General features: G+C 56.9%; 1 protein-coding gene across 1 annotated transcript in view; it reads right to left on the reverse strand.

Moving 5' to 3' along the window:
• The window catches only part of DNAH17 (dynein axonemal heavy chain 17), a 100568-nt gene extending 85130 nt beyond the window's left edge, over positions 1 to 15438 (reverse strand). Inside the window, 14 exon segments of the mRNA XM_035724561.1 lie at positions 1601 to 1747; positions 3471 to 3666; positions 3791 to 4056; positions 7953 to 8069; positions 8335 to 8502; positions 10310 to 10396; positions 10503 to 10655; positions 11592 to 11717; positions 11909 to 11994; positions 12173 to 12272; positions 12516 to 12708; positions 13098 to 13291; positions 14544 to 15060; positions 15352 to 15438. Coding sequence (XP_035580454.1) covers positions 1601 to 1747; positions 3471 to 3666; positions 3791 to 4056; positions 7953 to 8069; positions 8335 to 8502; positions 10310 to 10396; positions 10503 to 10655; positions 11592 to 11717; positions 11909 to 11994; positions 12173 to 12272; positions 12516 to 12708; positions 13098 to 13291; positions 14544 to 14891 — 2181 coding nt within the window. The 5' untranslated portion in view covers positions 14892 to 15060; positions 15352 to 15438.
• Positions 15439 to 25196: the final 9758 nt, after the last annotated feature.

Genomic DNA, 25196 nt, shown 5'->3' on the forward strand with positions numbered 1-25196 from the left:
ACAATCAACCTTCTGGAGCTAGCGCAAACCACGAAAGGGTGTGCAGAATGAGTAGGGTCACAAACAGGAAACCCACAGACTTGGACGCATCTGGAGGAGCCACCAGAATGGGACCCGCAAAGTCCGCATCCAGTCTCCTCCTCCGTCGCTGGGGCTCTCGCTGGCTGCCAGCTACGCTCCCCGGATCCCTTCCTTCGGTAGTCCGTGCTTCTGCCCTTCTCCATTCCTCTGCTTGCCCAGGACTCCCACCCGAAGGAGGCTGGCATCTCCTCCAAAGTCCCAGGGCTCCAAGGAGAGGGAGTCTCATGGGCCCCTTGCTGGATTAGGTGGGTGGGTGGGGGGGGTCAAATGGCTCCCCAGAGACATCCGCATCCAATCCTCGGGATCTGTGGCCATGCAAAAGAAAATTTTTGGAGGTGATTCAGTTAAAGACCTTGGCGCCGGGAGGACATCCTGGGTTATGGGGGGGGAGGGGCAATGCAATTACAAGGCCCTTAGAAGAGGGAGGTGATAGGGTCAGGGGGAAGGAGGAGGCAGAGGCTGGGGGGTTGTCATCTGAAGGTGGAGCGGGGAAGGCTGTGGCCTTGAGGAGGTGGGAAGGGCAAGGAAGCTGATAAGCCCACCAGAGCCTCCGGGAGGAAGCAGCCCTGCTGACGCTTTGATTTGAGCAGAAGGAAACAGATCTTGGACTTGTGACCTCCAGAACACGAAGAGAATAAATGTGGGCCGTTTGAAGCCACGCGGTCCGTGGTCGATTATGGCAGCGGTCCCAGGAAACTCATGCGGAGCCCACATCCACCCTAGTCTGCTATGGCTTGGGCAGGAGTGAGGAGGGGTCTGCAGGTGGGGTCTGTATGGAAGGGGGTGCCTGCCACAGCCCGTGGTGGCCCGCGTCCACGTCTCTCCGGGCCCCCTTCCAATTACCGACCCAGAAGGGCATGTCACCCAAGGCCAGTCAGTTACTCTTATTCAGAACCAGCCTCTTCACGATTCCTTGTGTCAGGTCCCCAGCTCTGATTGAAAAGGGTGGAGCCCAGTGGGGGCTTGAACTCATGACCTTGAGATCAAGACCTGAGCCGAGATCAAGGGTCGATGCCCAACTGACTGAAGCACCCGGGCAGCCCTGAAAGGAATTCTTGATCCGCAGAGCTGATGTGCACCTGTCCCCTCCCCAGGCCCTGATCTAGCCTACCTCAATGCGCAGCTCTCCCCCTCCATTTCCCCACCATATGGTGCTGGGAAATTTGTCATCCCGCCCGGACTCTGGCAGATGCCCACCCCGCCACACGTTAATGGGCGTAATGGAATGACTTTGATATGACCCGGAGCTAAATACATTTAGGAGAGTTAAGCCCCTCTAAGCAGTCATGGAGCTAGAACATAAGCCAAAGTCCAATGGCAGTTTCCATCTTCGGCTGTTCTGAGTTGTCATTATTTTTGCTGCCCCCGTGTGCATCAATAGCCAAGTGGCTCGAACCACATCTCGACATGAAAAGGTACTCACTCTCTCTGTTGCCCTTGGGAGATCCTACATCTGCGTTTGCTCTAAACAAAACCCCAAACTTGGCAAGTAAAACGAAACAAAACTATATCAGCTCACCTCATTGTACCAGCCAACGATGAGTTCCAAGTTGCCCACAAACTTCCGGAAGGTTTCATGCTGTGAGAACAGATTCTCGGCACTGCTTGGAATCTCTTTCTGTTGCTGGAAGCCCAAGTACTTGACTTCTCTCAGAACTGCCACCAACTGTTAGGCCAATGAAGATCACAGAAGAGGTCAGGGCATGACCCCAGTGGTATGGCACTCAGCAACACAAGGGAAGGTCACTCCCTGGTGACTCCCGGTCCTGGGCACACGCTCTCCTCTTGGCACCCAGGACACCACACTCTCCCGGTCGCCGCCATCAGGCTCACTGGACACTTTGGAGATGTGCATGCTGGTGAGTCCCAGGGTGTCATTCCTCTGGATCTGCTCTCACCCCAGGGACCTCCCCCAACGCGACCCTCAGACTCTCGTATCCACGTGCCCACTCGGTGTCTCCATTCGGATGTCCATGTGACGTCTCAAGCCCGACGTGGCCAGAGCAGAGCCGCCTCGCCCCACAGCCCCCTCTGCCTGCCCTCTTCCAGCTGATGGCAGCTCTGTCCTTCCAGTTGTCCAGCCCAGATGTGCTGCGGCTGGTCCTGTCTTCCTCGAAGACTCTATTTCCAGCCCACCCAGAGTCTCACAGTCTCACGGGCTCTATGATCAAAACCCAGTCTCCCCTCACACCCTGGTCGCAGCCACGCTGGTCCGGGGCCACCACCTTCTTGTGGTCTTTCTCCTGGATTAAGGCAAAAGGCTCCTAACCGGTCTTCCCGCACCTACGCTTGCCCCCCCACCCGCCCCCAGGCTATTCACACACAGCACCTGGAGGGGTCCTTGACATTCACAGACCACCTCAGGGCTCGCCTCTTCTCCCAAACCTGCCATGGCAGCCAAATCACTAAGAGCAAAAACCCGAGTCCCTTCCACGGCCCTGGACCTCTCAGTGCTGCCTCCTCCGCCCTCCTCCGCCCCCTCAGTTACATCCTCTCCCGCCAACACCTGAAACTTCAGCCTGTGCCCACCCCCAGCTCTGTTGAAGCCCCTTAAGCCTGCCCCTACTCATCCTCACCTCCCCAGCACTGCATCCCTTACCACTGCTGTTACACTCATTTATACTCCCTCCCGCCCCCTCCCCCCCCCTCCCTCCCCCTTTCTTCCCTTCTCCCCATCCTCCTCCCCCAGTAAGAGGTAAGCTCCAGGAGGACAGAGATTTTTGTCTGTCTGGTTCACTAATTTATTCCAAGCACATACCCAAAGTGGGCGCTCGGTAAATATTTGTTGAATTTTTTTAAAAGAATGAATTTTAGTGAAAGAGGTTTCAGAAGAAACCTCACATCTGCCTCCCTGATGTCACTGCTGGGGTTCGGAGCGGGGCGGGCGCAGGGGCCTCCTGGCAGGGATCCCGGCCAGCCGGCCTCTGTCTTCGTCGCTTGGCTCAGCCACCCAGGTTTTAGCCCCGCGGCTCCCGCGTGAGTTCTCGCCACCTCGCCTGACTTAACCGGAGGGCCCATTTGTTCAGATCTTGCCAAGACCTTTCTTTGTGTGTTTCTGTCAATCCTCAAATTGACCCTGGGCTCCCATGAAAGGCAGCCAAGCTTTGAGGGAGTGTAGTCCCTGAAGCTGCTTTTGGCGATGCTCCTATTTTGTCTCGTATCTTAAATACGTCCTGGACACGCTTTAATCCTTAAGGAATAAAGCTTTAGCTAAACACGTCACAGACATCAGCCCCCACAAGTCTGTGCTTTGGGAGAAGGGGACCAGCCTCGGCGGCACCAGCAGGCGTGGGGCTTCTCCCACCGCCCCACCTGCTGTGGGGCCCTGCTCCCCGCGGAGCCCCTTGACACGGGACGCCTTCCGGGCCCAGTGGCAGGACGGCACCCACCGCTTTGCTGAAGTTGACTTGGATGAGGTTGGTGACTGGGTCTCGCCGTATCAGGGGCTGCCCCAGGTTGAAGTGGCAGTCTTGGTCCACGCCGGCCACCCACTGCTGGTAGATCTTCTCTCGGTAGCGCCTCAGCAGCTCCAGCATCTCGTCATACTTCTGGTAGATCAGCTGGGCCTCCGAGCTGGACATGACCCTGGAATCAGTTAGAGGGGGTGGTGAGGGGCACCCTATGCGTGGCGGTCAGCTCTCGGGGTGCTAGGAGAGGCCCGCCCCTGGCCCGCAGCCATGGGGGGGCGCCCACTGGTGCCACGACTCACGGGTGCTCTATGAGCTTCAGGTCCCGCCTGGGTGCCTCCAGCCTCTCCTGCAGCTCCAGGCTCCACTTGAGCTGCCCAGCCACGGGGGGCATGTTCTTGTGGATCAGGGGGATATTCCCGTCTGCAGAGGCCACAAGCTGCGCGTCATACAAGGTCTTGGTGTTGTCCAGCTCGGCGTCAAAGAGCTCCAGCATGACCGAGTACCTGGGCACCACCTCCGCAAGGATCAGGGGCCGCTCCAGGAGGCCCCCGCACATGTGCAGGAGCTGAGGAGGAACGAGAGATGAGCTGTCGCCGAGGTCCCCGCCTCCTGCCCTGTCCCCAGCATCACTCCGGCCTCGCGGCGGCTGGCACGATGCAAGAGGCCAAACTTGCATGCCCCATCAGGACATGCAAGGAACTTCTATGCCTCTGTGATTTTCACGTTGGCGGCTGCTGAGTCCCCAGGTGCTTGGCTGCCATCCACCACCACAAAGTACGTCTGAGGCCTGGAAACATTCCCGGCCCAGGAAAAGTCAGGCTGACCAGGGTGGACGTGGGTGTGGGGGCGGGGGGCCCCAGTAATGAGCACGGAGGCCGAGGGTGGGAAGCCGGAGACGCCGCCCCGGAGACCCGGAGGGAATCACAGAGGGAGCCTGGGAACGTGTAGAGGCCATGACCCTGGGGGTTCGACCCCAGGTTCCCTGAGTCCCCAAGGAGCAGGGACACCCCGTGTCCCTGGTCACGTGTCCTTTCCGGGAGAGGAAAGGCTGGGCCTGCGGACCTGAACTAATCCAGGAGGCGTCACACCACATTTCTGAAAGCAGTAACGGAGCATGAGTACCTCTCTGCAAGTAGCTGGCTCATCACCCTCGCAACCCTACGTCTGCTAAACACGGGCAATTGTTTGCAAAATAAAAAGCTTAGTTGAAGAGAGGAAGCTACTTTATCTGGGTGTTTCCGTTAGGGTCCTGGCTAGAATCAGATGGAGAATTTCCTAAAAGATCACTGCTCAAGGTCAGGGCCGGAGGAGCCTAGGGGCAGTGCAGGCCCTGGGCTGGGCCTGCCCGGGTGGGGGTGGGGGGGTGGGGTCTTCCTAGAATCTGGAAAGAGTTCCGGAAGCTCCACAGCCAGCCTGAGGTCTGCCAGACCCAGGCCAAGGAGAGCCGCCCTGGAGGCAAACAGGGGTCAGTGGTGCTTAGACCCCACAGTCTCACAGCCCTGGGTGCCTAGTGGCACCGGACCCGAGTCTCTGATTTGCCCCAGGTTTTGGTGTAAGGAATAAGACAGTGTCCCCAAAATGGCCTTTTCAAGCAAGAGCGAGACACAGCTGCAGAAGGAGATCTGCAGGTCCCCGAAAGCCAGACGGGGCAGCTGGACCGCTAGGAGAAACAGATTCAGGACGCTGCAAGCTCAGCTCCCTGCAGGGGCGTGGTGGACGCACCGGGTTGCTGGTGCCACTTCCTGCCAAAGGGACCTGTCGGCTTGGGAGAAAAAGGTGCATCTTGTGGGTTCGTGACCCTCCTGACATTTTGTCTCCTGGCTCCCCTCCCATGCCCCTCTCTTTTTCACATTTACATAGTTTTTGGCTTCTGGATCCTGGGAAGAAAGCTAATTTTATTTTCCACCGGGAGATCATGCAGAAAATTTCTCTAGAACTTTCCTGGCTGCGTGTGAATTCCTGACACTGAGAAGCAGCTTGGGGGCAGCTGGGGAGCTTGCAGGGATTAGAGGCGCTGGGAGGGAGGGAGCCCCAGGGCCCATCCTCATCAGGGCACGGGGGGGGGGGGGCGGCGGTGTCAAGTGGGAGAGAAAACACTCCCAGATGCGGAGGAAGAGTCACGCATTTGGAGGTGGAAATGGTTGACAGGCGCTGTTTTCTTTTCTCCCTTGGTTTCCTTCTTTTTAATCTAGCCCAAGCACAAAGTTACAATTTAGGAAAGAACCTTTCCTCTATGGGTGCAGAAGCCAGATTGAGGTTGTAATAGGACAGAGGATGAGCTCCCCGAGAAGGCCGAGGTTCAGGCTTAGCTCCTGGTGGGCCGGGTGCGGGGCCCAGTCCTGAGGGTGCCTGGGGGTCGGGGCGCGGGTGGGGGGGCTTCCTGCCGGCCACCCCACCCCTCGGAGTGCTGACCCCTGACTCCTGATCACGAAGGGGACGGGCTTGTTGGTTTGGCCCCAACAGTCCAGCTTCTTCCCCTGGACTAGACAACAGCACAACGTCAGAGCCCACGGGTGGGGAGTGCGGAGGTGCCGCCTCCCTCTGCGCCCCCTTTACCCCCCTACAGAAGGTGAGACATGCTATCCGCCCAGCTCCCCCACCCTCGGTGAGCTCCAGCGCTATCTTTTAGTTTCGGAGACCCCATCACGGGGGCGGGGGAGGGGGGAGACTGTTGTTTCCAGGTTAAAGGCCCGGCTGGAAACCTGTGTTTGGGGACCCTTCCGCACTTGGGCAGCCCTTGGAGCTCTGTGACCCCAGTACAACTCCCTTCGCTTGGCTGGAGCCAGTTCCCCGCACGGGGAAAGCTCAAAAGCACCTGTTGTGTGCCCAAATCAAGTGCCTTTCCTCAGGGAGTTTATATTCTAGTTGGGAAGACAATGAACACAGAGAGATCAACACACAACAGAATAGCAGGGAGGGCCAGCAGAGAGGCAGGGACAGGGGAGGCCTCCCCTGCAAGGTGGCCTGAGGCAGCTACTTAGGGGGAAGAGTGTCCCAGTGGAGGGAAGAGCATTGAGGTGCTGTGTTAATTCGCATTCACTGATATTCTGCTTAGAGCACCAACGCAATCTAAGACTTGATTGCTCATCACATTGCGGAGTTTCAAATTCCCTTGCATTTGCATTTTAAAAAACAATGTCTAAAAGGCAAAAAGGAATGTCCTGGCATCTGTGTTGGGGAGATCCAGAAAGACGGCCAGCACCCTGAGCTGCCCAGGCCATCCCGACTGCTTTCCCGTCTGGCCACACTTGGGGATGGTTTGGGGTCCTGGCTTCTCTAATAACTGGCTAATTGTGTGACCCTGGGCAGGCTTCTTGACTTGTCGGAGTTGGTAAAAATGGGATGGATAACGTAGGTAACGAGTTTAGCAAACACCGTGGGACCCAAGATCCTATAATAATTATTGGGTGTCTCCTGTGGGCACCGAACTGCCTGCAGCAACCTAGAGACTTGCGAAGCAAAGGGAAGAGGCAGCTTGCACCTGCAGAGTGTCCTAGTTGGCAAACATGCATAACACTAGGCAGATAGCAAAAAGCTACTCAAGTATATACATATATTCACTCATTTAAATGCTCAGTCCCTGTTCTCCAGAGGAACTATAGATCAATCTTCAGAGATTCCCCCTCAGTGGTTTGTCCAGGGCAAGGCAGGCCACAGAAATGCAGGAAGAAGGGCGGGGCTGGGACAGTATGGAGTGGTGGGGACTGGGGCACACTGGACCGCCCAGCTCCTCACAATCTAACCGGCTCAGTTGGTGGCAGTCACCACCTTCCTGTTTTACCAGGGGCTTTTCTGGGTGCTCTCGAGGTCAAACTTAGATGTACTCATGTATTGGCCATCTGTGTTTCTCTCTTGAATTGATGATCTCTAGGGGTTTTAGCACTTCCCGACCATCCATTCTTTTAAGATTCTTTTTTCATAGCATCATTTCTTTTTTTTTTTTCAGTGTAAAAGTGCTGCACGCTTAATGCTTGCAACTTGGCCAAGTGTAATAAAGTACACAAGAGGCAGACGAGTACCAGCCAGCTCCCTGCCACCCAGAGGTGTCTCCTCGTAATGAGGCCAGGCTGCTCTCGGAGTCTCACGTGTCAAAGAGGGTGTGACTTCAGCGCAGTGGGTCTAAAAGGGTATGTCCTTTATTGTCACAGCCACTTTGCCTCTAACTTTTGGTCCTTTTAAGCAGAGGGAACGATGAATCAAATAAGAATGAACGGACACCCTTCCACAGTGAGAACAGTAAACTAACCCTCTTAGTCTTATTCCCTTTTCTTACTCTACAAGGCAGCCACCAAACCCAGCGGGAGCTGCCCGAGGTGCTCGCAGCCTGAGAGAAGCCCCTGTGCCCCCCGCCCCCCCGGGCCGGCTCCTCATCTGCAAACGAGGTCAGCCCTAAGTGGCCCCCGGCAGGCCCTGGGCGCTGCTGCGACGGCTCGCCGCCTGAAGGTCCCTGCTCGCACCTACCTTGGCACAGGACTCGATGGACCTACAGTCGTCAAACCCTTGGCAAAAGATCGTGGCCAGCCGCCTATCCAGATCTTGAATTTTGGTCTCAAAATCAGTGTAATCGTCATCAAAACTCTGAAAGTGAATTAAAACGTCCACCTGCTAATCAGCATGCAAAGCAGGGATGGTGCTCGCTCTGCCCCCGCCCCTGCCCCTGGCCCTGGCCCTCCCGGCAGGTTTTGGGGCTCCATCTGAGGATGCTCATTGTCATGGGGATGCCCCCAGCTGCAGTTAGTTTCTGGGATGTCTTCAGAACGTGACCAACGCTCCCTCCACGTGTCTCCCCACTCCTGGGGCATCTGACATGGGTCCAGCCAAGGCCCCCCCTCCCCCAACTTACGGAGTCTCCAGGGTCCAAGGGGTCATATTTGCATTCAGCAAAAACCTTCACCAGCTCAAAGACCTCATCGTAAATCCGAGCAACCACGCTGCCAAGGATGTTGCCCCTCACTCCCCCGAGCTCGATCTTCTCCAGCTTCAGAAACTCAGTAGCTGTTTTATAAAGATCCTGGTGGAGGAAAAAAACCCAGGAGTCTTCATGACTAAACACAATGGATCAGTCACTGATCTAGCTCTGACCCCAGCAGGGAGGAGCCAGGGAGCAAGGATGGCCCTCTGACCTGGGGCCACCTGGCAGCAAGGTGGGGGGGGGGACCCTCTGTTTATTTCTGTCCTCCAAAGTCCTCTCTGGAACACAGAGAGGGGACGGAAGGAAGGGCCCCGTGAGTCCCCTCCAAGCTGTGAACAGGGGAATGCGGAGATGAGGTGGGGCTCTTATCTGGACGCTGCTCTGGAGTGATCTAAATGGATCATGCTTTCCTGGGGCCCCCATGTCCTCAGCTGTGGGCAGAAGCAGTTGGAACCTCACACGGAGGTTTCTGGGGTTGTGACTAAGCTTCAAATCCTTTGCTTCCTGGAAGGCCATCAGCACTTAGAGCCCGTCCTTGACCCACGGTGACCCGCAAGGATGCCCTCCCGCAGGAGACACCCGCCCGAGGCGTGCCGTAAGTCCCACTTCCTCTGAGGTGGGGGTCTCTGGAGGCTTCTCCAATTATCTGGGCCCCCCCCGCGACCGGGGGGGGGGGCTTCCCTTTCCAGAACTCTCCCGCGCTCTTCCTTTTGACATTTCCTCACACCCGGTCCCCTCCCTTGTTACCTCCCGTGTCTGTGTGAGGCCCTCCTTGGGGACCCCAGGCAGCCTCGGGAGCCTGACCCAGGGCCCGGCACCGGTTCGACCCAAGATGCGCACGTGGTGCTCACGCCACGCCCCTAAGCCGGTGCCGGGGTTGGGCCCGTCTTCCCAAAATGCCATCACCAAAGCAGACGCAACGAAAAGCAGCAGCAGGGTCAAATGTCCTGAGCTCAGGGCTCGTGCTGCCAGGAGGAGGGAGAGGACAGCAGGGAGACATCCTGTCCCAGAAAGCTCATCCCCATTCAGGACCTGGGAGCCTCTGGGCGTGAGGAACACTGTGATGCAAATTTGCAGTCCTAAGTGGGCCTCCTCCACCTGCCCGAGGCTGTGGAGACCAGACAGGCCTGCCCAAAGCCACTGCTGATGGTGGCGGCCATCGGAAAAACCAATGCTCCAGGGCTTCGGGGTGATTTTCCCCCTTTGAATGGTGTGAATAGTTTGTGGGCAAAGGTAAAGAACCACACAGAAGATCACAAACAAAAAGCAAAACTTTCTTGGGCGCCTGGGTGGCTCAGTCGTTAAGTGTCTGCCTTCGGCTCAGGTCACGATCCTGGAGTCCGGGGATCGAGCCCTGCGTCGGGCTCCCTGCTCAGCAGTGAGTCTGCTTCTCCCTTGGACCCTCCCCCCTCTCATGCTCTCTCTCTCTCTCTCTCTCTCATTCTCTCTCTCAAATAAATAAATAAAATCTTAAAAAAAAAAAAAAAGCAAAACTTTCTTGCCCTGCCCCCCGTGTTTATGCCTCGGCTCTTCTCCCCAGAGGCAGCCATCTTGAACCAATTAAAAATGCTCATTTGCTCTGTGTCACTCTGTGTATCTGACAGTGCAGCCTCCTGCCCCTGCCCACACTTGTCCTAACCTCGCTCACGGCCACCCAGCTTCCTGCCGACGCCCGTGCAATTTGTCATCAGCCTGCTCACGGACACAAGGCGCGGCATGGGAGAGAAGCCCCCCAAAATGGGGCACTTTTGTTCTTGGCCAACGGTTCCAGGCATGGAGGAGGCCGGCCCCTGACTCGGTTTCCCCACGACACGGACGCTTGGGTGTGGCTTTCATCCTCCTTACCGGGAGATGTGGGCGTGGGACGAGAATGGGAGACGCAGCCTGAGCTGCATTTCACCTTTACCTCAATGGTCTGGATGCGACGGAAGAAGGAATTCATCCTGGAAAATGCCAGAGAAGAAGGGAATTCCCAGGGCACCGGCTCCTTGTCCTACGGGAGACACAGAGAGGAGGGTGTGTGGGCCTCAAACACTCCTGCGGACGCCTGGGAGCCCGTGCCCACACGTCCTTGAACTTGCTCTGAAATCAGGCCGGACCTTAAAGAAAAACTTCATGTTTGCGCAGCAGAAATCATAGGTGCGGTAAAGCTCCTTCAGAACGTTCACGGACAGAGAGATGTTGCTCAGAATCTCCTCTGTTTCTCCCTGCAAGCCTTTCAGCACCTCTTCTGGGCTCAGGAAAGTGCGCGTCTGGGCAGAAGAGAAGACATTCCAGTCCTGAGAGAGCTCTGGGGTCACGTCCAGGGTCCAGGCTGGCTGCCTGCAGGCCGCTCGGCGGGCTACAAACAGCCCACCTCGGGGCCCGCAGATGTCTCCTTTGGACACATTAGCCGTCCCTGAGGTCCAGGTCCCGACCGGTCTGCCCGCTGCCGGGCCCTTTTCAGGAAACTGAGCTGCTTCCCTGCATGGCCCCACAGCCCCCCTACAGCTGCAGCCGGAACAGATCCTGGTCCCAGATGACTGGGGGCCCTTCAGGGCCCGGGAAATCCAGTCCTGCCGCGGGAAATCCCGTCCTGCCGCGGGCGGCAGGATCCTGGACCGCAGTGCCCTTCTGGGCGGCAAGCACGGTTTTAACGCTCGCAGGCGGCCCAAACAAAAACGCTCGCGGCCGGCTAAGAAGTCCTCGGGTCCTCGGACTCGGCGGGCAGCCCCATTTCTCTCCTCCTCCCTCCCGCCGTGGGGCCGCTTGGGCTGACACTGCCCAGTCTCCGGAGAACTGTGGGTGGCCACCAAGAGGGCCCAAGCTCAGCCTCGGGCCTGTAAACCCCGGCGCCAACATCTTTGCCTGTTTTTAAACTGCCCAGGGCGGCGTCGCCAGGTAAGCGTCCGACTGTTGAAGATCTCGGAGTCCTGGGATCGAGTCCCCTGTCGGGCTCCAGGCTCAGCAGGGCGTCTGCTTGGGATTTCTCTCCCTCTGCTTCTCCCCCCCACCCCACCCCCCGCTCACGAGCACATGTGCGCGCGCTCTCTCTCTCCCACTCTCTCCTCTCTCCCCCCCCAAAATAAAATAAATCTTAAAAACAACAACAACAAAAACTGCCCAGATACGCCGGGCAGGGGGAAGCCGAGCAGGCAGGGAGAGGCGCCAGTCAGGAGGCAGAGGGCGGCGTGGTGGGGCCAGGTTACCATCTCGATGATTTGGTTGCAAAACTCCTGCAGGATGACGATGAGCCTGGAGGGCGTGTTGTAGTGCTCGGACATGGCCCAGATGAAGCAGATGGTGTAGAGCACCTTCGCAATGAAGGTCGGGAGCTGCGGGGAGACAGGCGGGTGTGCAGCCTCTCCACCCTCTGCTTCGCACGGCCCCGGGAGGGCACCCCAGAGGGGAAGGAAAAGGCGCTCCCCAGGACCACGCAGCCCCTCCCGGCCAAGAAGCCCACAGCCCCCGCGCCCCTAACACACCAGACCGGCCCCTAAGAGTGGCCTTTCCCAGGCTGACACACCATCGTGAAGTCGGCTTGCTCCATCTCCTCCAGTAGGATCCTCAGAGGCTTCAGATACAGAACGATGTCGCTGGCCTCCTTCAACCCTGCACAGAACGAGAGCAAGCGCTTGTGCAGCCCCGACGGTCAGAGACGGGGACCGGCGGCTCCCCGTCCTCCTCATGGACATCTGCTCCCTCAAGACCCAGGACTTTCCCCAAAGGAAGGTGCATGTAGGCAGGGACCGCGGCCCCCGCCAAGGGCAGCACCCCTTCCTCAGCTCACCCTCCGTGACGTCCGTGTACACATTTTGCAGGGCTGGGCAGTAGCAGCTTTTGGCTTTTTCCAGGATCTCAACTATTTTGTTCACTTTGGGCCTATTCAGCTGAGAAACAGAGAACAGGAAGCTCGGGGAAGCTCCAGAGAGGCTCGGAGACCCCACACAAAAGGCACCTGACCCCGCGGCCGCTGGAGCCCAGGACTTTGTGCGGGTTATCCGGGTCCCCTCGGGGGCCCTGGGGGTCTGCACAGAGGGGTGGACGGGTCATGAATTGGCCTGGCCGGCACGTGGGCCCTCTGGCTGCAGAGCCACGGAGGCCCGCTCACCACTGTGGAGAGGAGCGGTCACCTGCTCATGGATGCACTTGAGATTCATCAGCCGGGCATCCCAGAACTCAAACTCAACTCGGGGCAGGGGGTGTAGCCCGTCCAGCAGGGGCCGGGCCGAGTCTTTACTCAGCACGTCCCGGATCTGGTGGGACCAGTCGATGATGATGGTCTCGATGCCATGCAGCAATGAGTTGTCCAGAGGAGGGGGCATCCTGCAGAGCAGAAGGTCGGGCAAGATGCTCTCCCAGCCGCAGGGATGGGGTTCTACCAGCTCCGCCCCTTCTGGGCGGGAACCACCCCTCCTTGGTGGCCCTCGGGACAACCTCCCAAGCAACCACCAGCAGCGCCCCATCTCACCCCATGTCCCAAGCTCCTCGCAACCACTGTGGGGAGGCTGGAGAAATGCCCAGATCTCCCAGCTAAGAGAGGCCAGGTGTGGAATAAAACCCATGTTCAAGGTGGCTCCACCCGGCCGTCCTTATTGGGGTCACACAGGCATGTGCGTGGGGCTTCGTGGATGACTCCCAGTGGGGCTCAGTGTGCTGGGGGTCACAGGTCAGCGACTCCTTCAGCCGGCCAGGTACCGGGCTGGGCCATCTACCTCTCCATGGACTCCAGAGTGCCATCCAGACTCCCCAGGTGCTCCGGGATGGGCAGCAGGGTCTTCCCTTTGATCTTGCCCCCCATCACGAACATCTCATTCTTCAGCTTGTGGACTTGCTTCACGATGTCTTCCGAGACCACCCGGGGCCATCCGCTCAAGTTTTCACTTTGGTTTAACAGGGAGTAGAGCACCTGGAAGGGAATGGCTCTGTACGTGCGCCCAGGCCTCCTCCACCCCGGTGGCTCCCAGGAGGAATGGGAGCCCTCAGTGCCTGGAACCCACCCAGGGAAACCGAGTCCGTGCCAGAAGGAGGCGTGGCCAGTGGAGGGGCGCAGAGGCAGGATGATGGCCTAGCAGCAAAGCCATCTCTGAGAAGGGGGTTCACAATGCTTGCCGAAAGAAGATGGCCCGTGCGGCTTTGGAAAGCTGTCAGGGGCTGAGCCGGGTCCCCCAGTTTTGCATGTTGAAGCCCCAACCCCAGCACCTCTGGGTGTGGCTGTCTTTGGAGATGAGCTTTTGAAGAGGTGACTAAGTTAAAATGAAGTCCCATGGGTGGGCCCAAATCGCATGTGACTGCTGTCTTCATAAGAAGAGATGTGGACACAGACACAGAGGGACAACCAAGTGAGGACATAGGGAGGTGACAGCGTCTACAAGCCCAGGGGAGAGGCTACAGAAGGAACAGGTCCTGCCTGGATCTGGGAACTCCAGCCCCCAGGACTGTGGTCCCTTGTCACGGCAGCCTGAGCAGACTCACGCAGGTGGCCCAGCACTCCCGTAGCAGGCTTGCCAGGCTCCTCTTCCCGATGGGAGGGGAGGCTGGCCTGAGTCCTGGAGGAGGGGCGCCTGTGCTCCCAGTTCGCACAAGGCAGGGAATTAAGTCCCCATCTCACGCATGAGGATAGCAATGACCAGAAAGCTAGGTCGCTTGGACTCTGGCTGGTGTGGCTGCCCGGAGTGGGCCGCACCTGCCGCACCTGCCGCACCTGCCGCACCTGCCTGGGGTGACACTGGCAACAAGGCAGGGCAGTGCGGAGATGCACTAAACTGCACCCTGTTCTTTCTCTTTCTTCACTCAAAGTCTCAGAACTGAGAAACCCATCTACTGGGACTCAAGTGGCCCACACCCTCTGACAGTGTGGGCAGGGGCCGTGCCCGGTGCATCCCAAGGTCCTACGAGACCGAGAGAGGATGAGGTGCTGGCTGGGGCCTCTCAGCCCTCGGGTGCACAGCACCGCCTGGAGGTCTGGTCAGAATGCAGATGTGTCCCAGCACCAGGGTGGGCAGGGCCTGGGCTCCTGCATTTCTGACCGGCTCCCAGGGAGGCTGACGCTGCTGGCCCGTGGACCACTCTCTGAGCAGCTGGGCTCTAGGCCACTCACCAAAAGCACGAGAAACAGAGATTGTCCCCCCGGCACAGCCTCCCCCACCCCAGGCACCCACCTCCTCCACAACGGCAATCAGCTGTTCCACGGGCGCAGGGCTTATGTCCCCGTAGATGAGGCGGTCCTTGTAGGTACCCTTGCTGATGTTCTCCCGTCCCTTCTTGATGAAGTAAACCCCTTTGGACTTGAGGGAGGCGGGGAAGCCCAGGCAGGGTATGATCATGCCGGCGGGGCTGAGCGTCAACACCAGAACCAGGACTTCTGGCTTCTCGAAGAATTCGGTGAATAAGGCCATGTTCTCCTCGGCCCCGATCAACTTGCTCCACTTGTCTGGCTTGAACTTCAGAATGAGGGAAGCTACTCCCTCTAAATACTCCAACCTGACGTCCGGCGTGATGGTCATCATGGCACTTCCTTACAGCACGGTCATCTGGCCGGCGCACAGAGACCCTGACGCAGCACCGTGTGTGGGGGGCTCACTCCCCACCCGTCTCTGGAGCCACTCGAAACCTCTGTCCTGACCAAGCAAGGAGACGAGGTTCCTCACGAGTGTTCACTCTTCTGCTGGGTGTGGGCTGGGGGCAGGGAGGGACAAGGGGGTCCTGACTATCTGCCCTGGCTGGACTGCTGTTGCCGTGGGGCAAGGGCCACACAGCGGTGGTGTGTGCTTGTGTGAGTTGTGACCAGGCAGAGATGGGCCCAGGGGAGAAGGGAAGGCAGGAGATGGTCGCAGCCAGGTGGTCTGCAGGTGATGGGGTGGGGGGAGGCCAGATGAGATGAGAGCAGGGTCCCGGGGAAGACATCGCACACCCCTGGGGTATGGGCAGAGCTCTGAAGGAGCTCCCCTCACACAGAGAAATGCTCACCAGCTGAGCAGATGCTGCTCCAGTCTTAGGCAGGGCCAACAGACGGGCAGCTCTTTTCCAGACCAGAAAGGAAATGGCTCCCTTTCCTGGAGGGGCTCCAACTGCCATGGAACTTCTGCAGGTCACCTGGGACTTCTAGAACCTTCCCCTCGGGACCTGAGTGACCAGTGGTGGGGCAGCAAACGAGCAATCCTCCGCGGCCCGCCACAGGGGGGAGGCTCTTGGACTTTTAATATTTTTTATTTTATTTTATTATTATTTTCTTAAAGATTTTATTTATTTGTTTGAGAGAGAGCGAGAGAGCAGGTGAGCAGGAACAGGGGCAGAGGCAGAGGGAGAGGGAGAGTAGACTCTCCGCTGAGCAGGGAACCCGATGCGGGGCTTGATCCCAGGACTCTGGGATCATGCCCTGAGCTGAAGGCAGATGCTTCACCCCAGGCGTCCCGGGCTGTAATATTTTTTAAACTCAGTTGAACAATCTTTGCCTTTGAACTGGAGCATTCAGTCCACGTTCAGTTCCTGTAACCCCCGACTGCATTGGGATTTATGTCTATTGTCATATTGAGTGCTTGGGATTCTACATTCTCACCCTTCTTCTGGATTACATAATTTTTATTATTTCGTCCCCTCTCATTACCTTGGTTATTATACATCTTTTATTTTCCCTTTAGAGGCACGGAGACATCATAACATGCATCCTGACTTACCCCACTATAAAATTTACTGCAACCCAATAATGAAATTCAGAAAACAATTTCCATTTACAATAACATCAAAACAGTTCTGCTTACAATTCCATTTACAAGAGCATCAGAAAGAATAAAATACTTAGGATTAAATTTTAAAAGGAAGTGCAAGACTTATAAGCTGAAGACCACAAAACGTCACTGAAAGAAATGAAATATCTGGGTGGATGGAAGGGCATCCCGTGTTCACAGCTCAGAGACTTAATCTTGTTAAGATAACGATTCTCCTCAAACTGATCTGTAATCGATCTAGATTCAGGAAAATCCCTGTCAAAATCCCAGCTACAGGGAAGAAGGGCCAAAGCAATCTTGAAGAAGAACAAGGTTGGAGGACTCGTGCTTCCCAAGCATAACACTTCCTACAAAACCATAGTAATCCAGAAGGGAGTTCTGGCCCGGGAACGGACGTCCAGATCCAGGGACTAGAACGGAGGGCCCAGGAGTCACCGCACACCGCATGGGCAGCTGGTGTCAGACAGCGGTGCCAGGACAGTCCAGCGGGGGAGGCAGCAGCCTTTCCAAGAGATGGCGCTGGGACAAGTGGACAGCCACACGCACCCCTACCTCACACCACCTACAAAAATTAAAACTGTAAGAGCTACAACTATAAAACCCTTCGAGTAAGACATAGGAGTAGATCTCCATAACCTCGAAGGAAGCAGTGGTTTCTTAGAGAGGACACCAAAAGCATGAGATCAAAGAAAATAATGGATAAATGAGGCAACATGGAAATTAAAAATTGGGGGGCTTCAAAGGGCACTAGAAAGTAAGAAGACCACCCACAGAATGGGAGCCAATATTTTCACATCTTCTATCTGATAAGGGACTTGCACTCAGAATACATATGTAACTCATAACATGAGAATAAAAATACAAACAATATAATTAGAAATGGGTAAAAGGACATAGCTCGACTTTTCTCCAAGAAAGACACAAATGGCCAATAAGCGCATGAACAGGTGTTTACATCATTAGTCGTCAGGGAAGGAACTCGTGTGCAGTGCCCAGAGCCTTCGAAGTCATGGAGACAGAAAGTTCCCAGCGCCCAGCCCTCTGGATGGGCACTGCCCCTGCAGCACGTGGCACAGTCTCTGGGCCGTCGCAGGCCTTCTGCAAATATTACTGAGGGAACAAAGGCTCTGAGAAGTCCTGCAGAAAGGAGGTCTGTTTAACCTCATCCAGCCCAGTGTTGGGTTGGTGGCGCCCTTCTTTCCTTGAAGCCCCATCCCTTGTTTGAAATGCTAGATCCAGGTCTAGATGGTCCAGCTTCCACTACGATTGTGCTTCCCCAGGGTCTGTGTGTCCCCGAGACACAAAGGATCGAATGTCTCCTGCTGAAATTGTGCATGCACAGGGGGCTCAGGGAGCTGCCCCCGCGCCCTCAAACCACCGCCCTAGGGCTCCAGGGTGGGTGCTGTGCCTGCCGTGAAGGAGGGACTCATGGGCGACCTGGAGCTTCCTGGCGGGTCACACCTGAGGTCCCGCCTGAGCAGAGAAGACACAGGACGACCCATTTTCTAGGTGGCTCAACCAGCTTTCAATATGGACACACTGTCCACGTTGCAGCAGGAACAGCGGGCCCTTTGGAAATGGCCAGGGCGCCGTGTGAAGCTTCCGGACTGGCTAGTGCCCTTGGAGCAGAGCAATGGGAGGCCGACTGCAACCCTCCCCGCCAGGGCCACCAGCTCGACACGCCATTCCTTCGCTTCCTTCGCCCTGACCATCAAAGACCATTGCCCTGAAAGCTCAGCCTCTACTTACGGTAGGGAGTAAGTAGAGCGGGGGACCGCTCAGCGGGACCTGTCCTCAGTTTGGTCAAGAAGAGAATCTTTTGGCTTCAGCCTAGTGAGGGGTTCTGAGCTTGAGGGGACAGAAGGGGTCGATCCTCGGGGCTGCAGACAGAGGGCTCTCCACGCCCCGCGCCCCTGCCCGTGGCTCTGGCTGGACCCCATCAGGGCACTTTGAGGGACAAGGTTTATCACTCACGAGTCCAAGAGAGAACGCAGCATGCCCAGGGCCACGCGGCAAGGTCACAGGGGATGGACTCTCCCTTTACTAGGGTCCAAAGGTGGGGTGTCTGGGGTTTTGTGGGGTTGTTCACTATTGGTTAACTTGAAGCCTACGAGTGGAATCAGGGTTCAGGAGAGCGGAGGCCAGGTCACTCAGGCAGCTCGTTAGTGAGGTCGCCCTGTGTCGTCTGAAAGGGGAACTCCATGGACGGGGGGCCTAGTACCCCATCTGGTGGTTTTGCTGGTGGCTGTGTCGCACGGCGGGCAATGTGCTTATTCAAGGTGGAAGTCTTACAGCCGGAGCCTCTGCATCCCATCTCAGTGTCAGGCACGCCTTCGAGTCCACACTGGGACCCATGCCCTGTCCCCCTGCCAGCACCCCTGTGTTCATCGGAACTGGCTGTGGATGATGCCAATCCAGCTCTTTCACGTGCAGGCCCTGGGCTAAGCCCAGCTGAGAGCCTGCAAGCTTGATCTTCATTTAGGGCAGTGGTTCTCGGGTCTCTGAGTCAGGTCCCTGGAGCCACAGGGGCTCCTGGGAGCAAGTTAGGGGTGCAGGTTCTCAGCCCCGCCCCAGAGAGGCCGGAGCGGGGATCTGGGGCCGGGCCCAGCAGTCCTTATTGTGACGAGCCCCCAGGAGACGCTCATGCACGGCAGAGCGTGCGAACCACTGGTTTACAGTAGTATTTTGCCTCTGCTTTGAGTCCCGTCATTTGAAGTAGCTCTCCTGGTCTTCTTTTCTTTCTGGTCACTCACGCTTGGGGAGAAGCCCTCCCCAGAGCCCGCCTTCCCTTCGACGAGCCCTGCTGGGGGGTTCCTTGAGGGCCAGGTGTCACCTCATGCGGTGGTTGTCCAGTGACCGCACCGTGGAATCACGTGGGAAGCTTCTGGAACTAATGGTGCCTGGCCCTGCTGCCCCAGGGTCAAGGCCAAATGTCCAGGTTTTAAAAGCTGCCCCATGGGTCTGAGCGGGGAATCCCTGCCCCAGGAGGCTTCAGCGCCCCTGAGAGGTGAGTCTCGCTGCCCTCCCCCATCTGCAGCCACGTTCACCCCAAAGCCCTCGCAGCTGGTTCATCGCTGCCTGTCTGTCTCCCTAACGGGACAGACCTTGGAGGTCCCCTGCAGTTCTTCCAGGAGGGGCCGGTGCCAGGCCCGAGGTCTCTGCCCAGCTTCTGACTGTTCCTTCCGTGCTGGCTCTGCTCATCTGTTGTGTCGTGTTGGCACGCCCTGGACTCGGGAGGCGGGGGGATTTCGAGAACTGGCTGGCCTTCCGGAGGCCCACGGTCGCCCCAGCTCAGCATCCGCCAGAAACTTGGAAATATCAAATACTGCTTTCTTAAAAGGACAAAGACCCCTTTTCTCTGGACTAGTTTTTTTAAACGTTGAACTGCGTTAGTGAATAATCTCCTCTTCGATGACTTGGTTTATAATATCTCAACCTGGAAAACGAAGATCTCCAAGGTGAAAATCAAGTGCTCTGAGTCACCCCCGAGGGTCAGAGCAACGGCACGAGGCTGTAAGACTCTGGGCTTTTCCCCCTGAAAACTCCATCAGCCTCCTGATCCGTCCTGCTTTGCCGGAGAGCTCAAGTTCAACTCTGAATTTCAGGGGAGGGAGACACACACAGCCCTGGGGGCTGGGCCCCTGCTGGAAAGGCTTCTCGGCTTTGTTTGCAAAATTAAATGTGTTTTGAATGTAATGAGTCAGGAAAGCGGAGTTTGAAGGAGGTCTGGAAATGAAATTTCCTGCCTGTGGTTTGACTCACGCCTGCCTGTCTCCAAATCTCCCCCAAGGACATTTGTTCCAGTGTGACGGGGCTGGTCTCTACCTCCCCATGACTCCTCCAGGGAGCGGGAAGATGGTTCGGGCGGATGGGGAAGCTTTGGGGAGGAGCCTGCGCGCCCGCAGGACACCTTTCCGGACTCCCCTCATCAATCATCCCCGGGCAGCTGGGGGGATTTATCCCCCACAGCAGGCTCCCTCCGCCTGGCCCCTGGCCCCGAAGGCTGCTCAACAAATAGGGAACTACGAATCTTGTCCCTTGTCTTTTCTGTCTTCTTTGCTAGTGGTGGGGGAAACAAAGGCAGAAGGAAATGTAGATAAAATTAAATGTCCTTATAACCTGCAGCCCATCAACAAATACTTGAGGCGGGCCGAGTATAATGTTCCTCCAGGAAAACCCCAACTGTTTTAATGTTAATGCCTCACGAGAGGGAAAAACATCCTCAGCTAGACCACAGCCAGGCCCCCAGGATCCTGTGAGTCTTCTTTAGCAGATCAAAGTCCTTTTGGAATTTCCCTTTGTCTTGATTTCCCCCTAACCCCAAAGTGTGTAATCCTTGCTTCTCACAATCCCAGGATGGGCAGCTATTTCTGCCCAGGGGACCTGTCCCCCTGCTTTAATGAAGTCACCTTTTTGCACCAAGGACGTCTCAAGAATTCCTTCATGGGTTCCGGATCCCCAACAACGCTATTCCAAAAAAACTCCATCCCTAGTGATGTGGCAAACAAGGGCAGAAGAAAAATTATTAAATTTCCTTACTACTTACGGCCCATTGACAAGTCCTTGGAAAAGGCAGTGTGACCTTCCTTTAGGGACACAACTGCTTGGATGTTGACACTTTGCTAAGGGCAAAGGCAATCCTAGCCTGACCCCCCAGGATCCTGTAAGTCTACTCTAACATCTAAAAATTCCTTTGGAAACTTCCTTCATCTCTACCCCCCAAGATACACGTTGGCGATCATCCCCCAGGCATGTGGCCGACGGATAGACATCTGAAGGGTCTCATGACTCAGGTTTTATTAGACGGTAGTAAATGACCTTTTCCCAACAAGAGCTAGCCCCTCAAGGTCCTGGAAACCTTGCTTCCAAAATGCCTTAGGGACTTTCGCTCTCCCTAACCCCCTCCCAACTTGAAAGTATATAATGGGCCACCATTGGCGACCCCGGTGCCGCTCTTTCTGCCCAGGGGACCTGTCCCCGACCTTTAATAAAACCACCTTTTTGCACTGAAGACAGCTCAAGAATTCTTTCTCGGCCATCGGCTTCGAACCCTCACTTCTTTCCTACAGCACGAGCACACAAACACCGACTGTCCCAGTGCGCCTGGGGCCAAGGATTTCCCGGGACCTGGGACTTCTGGAACTAGACCCTGCAGAGTCGGGGACACTGCGGGCTTGTTAGTGACCCTCATGCTGTTGCCAGTGCCCCACCAACTGCAGTAGAAGTGACAGGGCTGGCTGTTTCTCCGGAACCTTCCAGGAATCGAGAAGAATTCCCTGTGGTTCTGGGAGAGGTGGGGGACTTTCTCAGAACCACCCATTTTGTAATGAGTGGAGCCAGGTTTAGAATCTGATTTTCCAATTCATCAAATGCTGCTGGTTTACCCCTCAAGGGACCATTTTAATTGCAAATTAAATTTGCAAGGGACCATTTATTTTATATTCTTGGGTGGTCCTCTGACCAGACCACCTGCGGATCTGGTGGAAAGGAAGTCTCTCCAGCCCCTATGCCTCTCACCCCTCCCTCCCACTCCTCTGCACCCCCAGTTCCCGCTTAGTGACACCTTGCATTCCTGTGGGATGCGTGTTACAACTGAAGAGCCAACACCGATACATTATTTATTCTGTACCTGAAGTCCACAGTTATCACTTGGTGTTGCACCCTCCCTGGGTTTGGATGAATGTGAGGTGATGACATGTATCCGCCACTGTAGCCTCACACGGAGGGTCTCACTGCCCTGAACATCCTCTATGCTCCCCGCTCCCCCTCCCCAACCCCAGCCCTCCCGTAGCTCTGCCTTTTCCAGAATGCCGCGGCTGGAATCACACTGCAGCCTTTTCAGATGGGCTTTTTTTCACTGAGTGACATACATTTAAGATTCGTCATGTCTTTTAGTGACTGGCTAGTGCTCTCTGTCTCTTAACCACTGAACAATATTCCGCTGCCTGGATGGACCAGTTGATCTATCCATCACCTCCTGAAAGGCATCTTGGTTGCTTCCAAGTTTTAGTGATTATGAATAAGTTTACTATAAACATCCGTGTGCAGATTTTTGTGTGGAAGTAACTCTTAAGCTCCTTTGGGTGGACACCAAGGAGTGTGACTGCCGGATCGTACTGTGGGAGCGCGTTTGGTTTTGTAAGAAACCGCCCCACTGTCTTGCCAGGCCGCTGCGCCATTCTGTGTTCCCACGGCGGTGAGTGAGCTTCTCCACATCCGAGCCAGCGGTGGGTGTGGTCGGTGTTCGGGATCTTAGCCCCTCTGATAGGTGTGCAGTCGTACCTCCTGGTGGTAATCTGCAACTCTCTCGTCAGAGACTCGTAGGACATGGAGACCCTTTTCATAGGCTTTTTAATCATCTGTGTATCTTCTTGGATGAGGTGTCTGTTTAGATCCTTTGCCCAGTTTTTAACTGGGAAGAGAAATCTTAAAATGAGATATTTTTAAAAAGCCACAGCCACGTACTGTAGGAATCCATTTATGTGAAATGTCCGGAATAGGCAAAACCATAGAGACAGAGGGCTGACTGGCGGTTGCCAGGGGCAGGGGGAGGAGGAGGAGGGAGGGGAAGGGATGTGGCTAGCGGACGTGTCCTTGTGGGCTGATGGAAAGTTCTGGAACTCAGTGGGGTGGTGCCTGCATAGCACTGTGAATGCCCCAAATGCTACTGAATGGTTCACTTTAAAACGGTTAAGAGGGTAAATTTTGTTCCGTGTATATCACAATAAAAAAAAGAAAAAGAAAAAAGCCAGCTCTTTGGCAAGGATGTGAAGAACACCGCGTCAAACAGGGACCTGCCCACAGTGGGGTCAACAGTGACCCAGACGAGGCGTCTCCCCCGAGGACCCCTGCTCTCAGCACGGAGCAGGGAGCACGGAGACCTCCCTCCACCTCCCCTTGCTTTGTCTGCTCCGTCGGCTCAGGAGGGTCCCAGGCTGCCCCCTCCCCGCCTCAGGTCACAGTCGCTGGGGTGGATCACTCCCTTTGTACCAGTCTGTACAGATGGGATTCTGACACCACCAAGTCACCAACAAGGCTCCCAGCCGAAGCGCCCTGTCCTCAGAGGGTAAAACACTTATTCCTCCCTAATCCCGGCCTCCCCCCTGCACTGCCCTGCGTTCACTTGCTCACCTGCTCACCCGCCCACCTGCTCACCCGCTCACCTGCTCACCTGCTCACCCAGTCACCTTCCCACCCGCTCAACCACTCACCCAGTCACCAGCTCACCCGGTCACCTACCCACCCACTCACCCGCTCACCTACTCACCCTCCTGCCTGCCCACCCATTCACCCACTACCTGCTCACCCGGTCACCAGCTCACCCGGTCACCTACCCACCTGCCCACCCGCTCACCTGCTCACCCGGTCACCCACTACCTGCTCACCCGGTCACCAGCTCACCCGGTCACCTACCCACCCGCTCACCTGCTCACCTACTCACCCGCCCACCAGCCCACCCGCTCACCTGCTCACCCGGTCACCAGCTCACCCGCTCACCTGCCCACCCGCTCGCCTGCTCACCCATTCACCCGCTCACCTGCTCACCCATTCACCCACTACCTGCTCACCCGGTCACCAGCTCACCCACTACCTGCTCACCCGGTCACCGGCTCACCCACTACCTGCTCACCCGGTCACCAGCTCACCCACTACCTGCTCACCCAGTCACCAGCTCACCCGCTCACCTGCTACCTGCTCGCCCTCCCACCTCCAGGCCCTCGCTGACTCCTCACTTCGGGATGCTGAAGGCCAGCGCCCTCGCAACTCTCCCCTCTCCCGCCCGGCTCCATTCAGGGTCCTCAGTCACTTGGGGATGGAAAAGGGACTTCTGTTTATTCCTCTGCTGTGATTACAAACAACTCTGTACTCAGAGAGCTCACTGTAAAATGAAAGGTCTGCATTGGAAAGGACACTTCCAGCCAGCAAAATTCAAGACAAACCCCAGCTCCCGCCCGGCTCCTCATCGCAGCACCGTTTCCCCAGCTAGGGTCCACGGTGGCTTGCTCGGCTCCTGGGGGCTCGGAGCCTCTGGGAGTGAGTGGATTCCCTGCCTCCTCCCCAAGTGGACGGTCCGGCTCGCGTGGGGAAGGCCGAGGCTCTGAGGGCAAAAGACGTGGACCCCCCAGCGCAGCCAGCTCCGTCTTCTCTGGGAAAGAGTGTCTGCAGGGGAACGGCCCGGACCCCCACCGCTGGGCGCTGACCGGCGATGCCCTGCCTGGCCTCCACTGCATCCCTCCACCCGGTGAAGCAGGTGTCTGCGGGCCCGGGTACAGATGGCCCCTGGGCACGTGTGGCCCCTTGTCACCACCGAGTGGTGAAGGCCTCGGTACGTCCCAGCCCTCGGCTGACGTTGGGGTCCCAGGGTAATGAACCTGAGCTTCTGTGCTTAGTCCAGCTCCCTGAGACGCTGAGTGCCGACAGAGCTTCTCTCCCCTCCCCACATCCCTCCTGCAGCCCCTCGTCCCTCCTGCAGCCCCACGAGCCTCTGTCCGGGGCCCAGGCCCTCCAGTGGGTCTCTGTCCTGGTCCTTCTGCCCAGACAGGGAAGAAGATGACTTTCCCGTTATCGAGGGCGTGGCCCGTGACTCTCGGGCCTCCCGGTGAAATGGTTTCCTGAGAGGGGAGAACACGATCACTGGGCCATGCTGGGAGCTCCCTGTGGTCCAGTCGGGAGTCCGTGAAGGCCGAGTTCTCTGAGATGCGAACCATGTGCACCGGCCTCGCCCATCTCATCGGGATTCAGAGGGCACGGGGCCCAAGCGGTTGGCAACCTTGACTGCAGGACCAGACGGTCAACAGTCTGAGGGCTAGCTGGGGTCGGTGACGCCTGCTCACCTCCGCCCCCGGAGTTCTGAAGCAGCCACAGACCACGTGGGCAGGGGCGTGGCCGTGGGCCCTCGAACTTCACTTGCGTAAACAGGCGGATTTGGAAGCCGTGTTGCTGACCCCCGGCCTAGAGAAAGGGAAAGGGAAGGTAGTAACCAGCTTCCTCTGTTTCCTTCAAGGCGTCCCCTGGCCCCGGGGGCGGAGTTGCCACTGACTCAGAAGCCTCCGTGACCCCCCCACACCAGCTGGACCCCGTGAACTG

Source organism: Zalophus californianus, chromosome 16, assembly GCF_009762305.2.
Source record: "Zalophus californianus isolate mZalCal1 chromosome 16, mZalCal1.pri.v2, whole genome shotgun sequence".
In the NCBI taxonomy this organism is placed as follows: Eukaryota; Metazoa; Chordata; class Mammalia; order Carnivora; family Otariidae; genus Zalophus; species Zalophus californianus.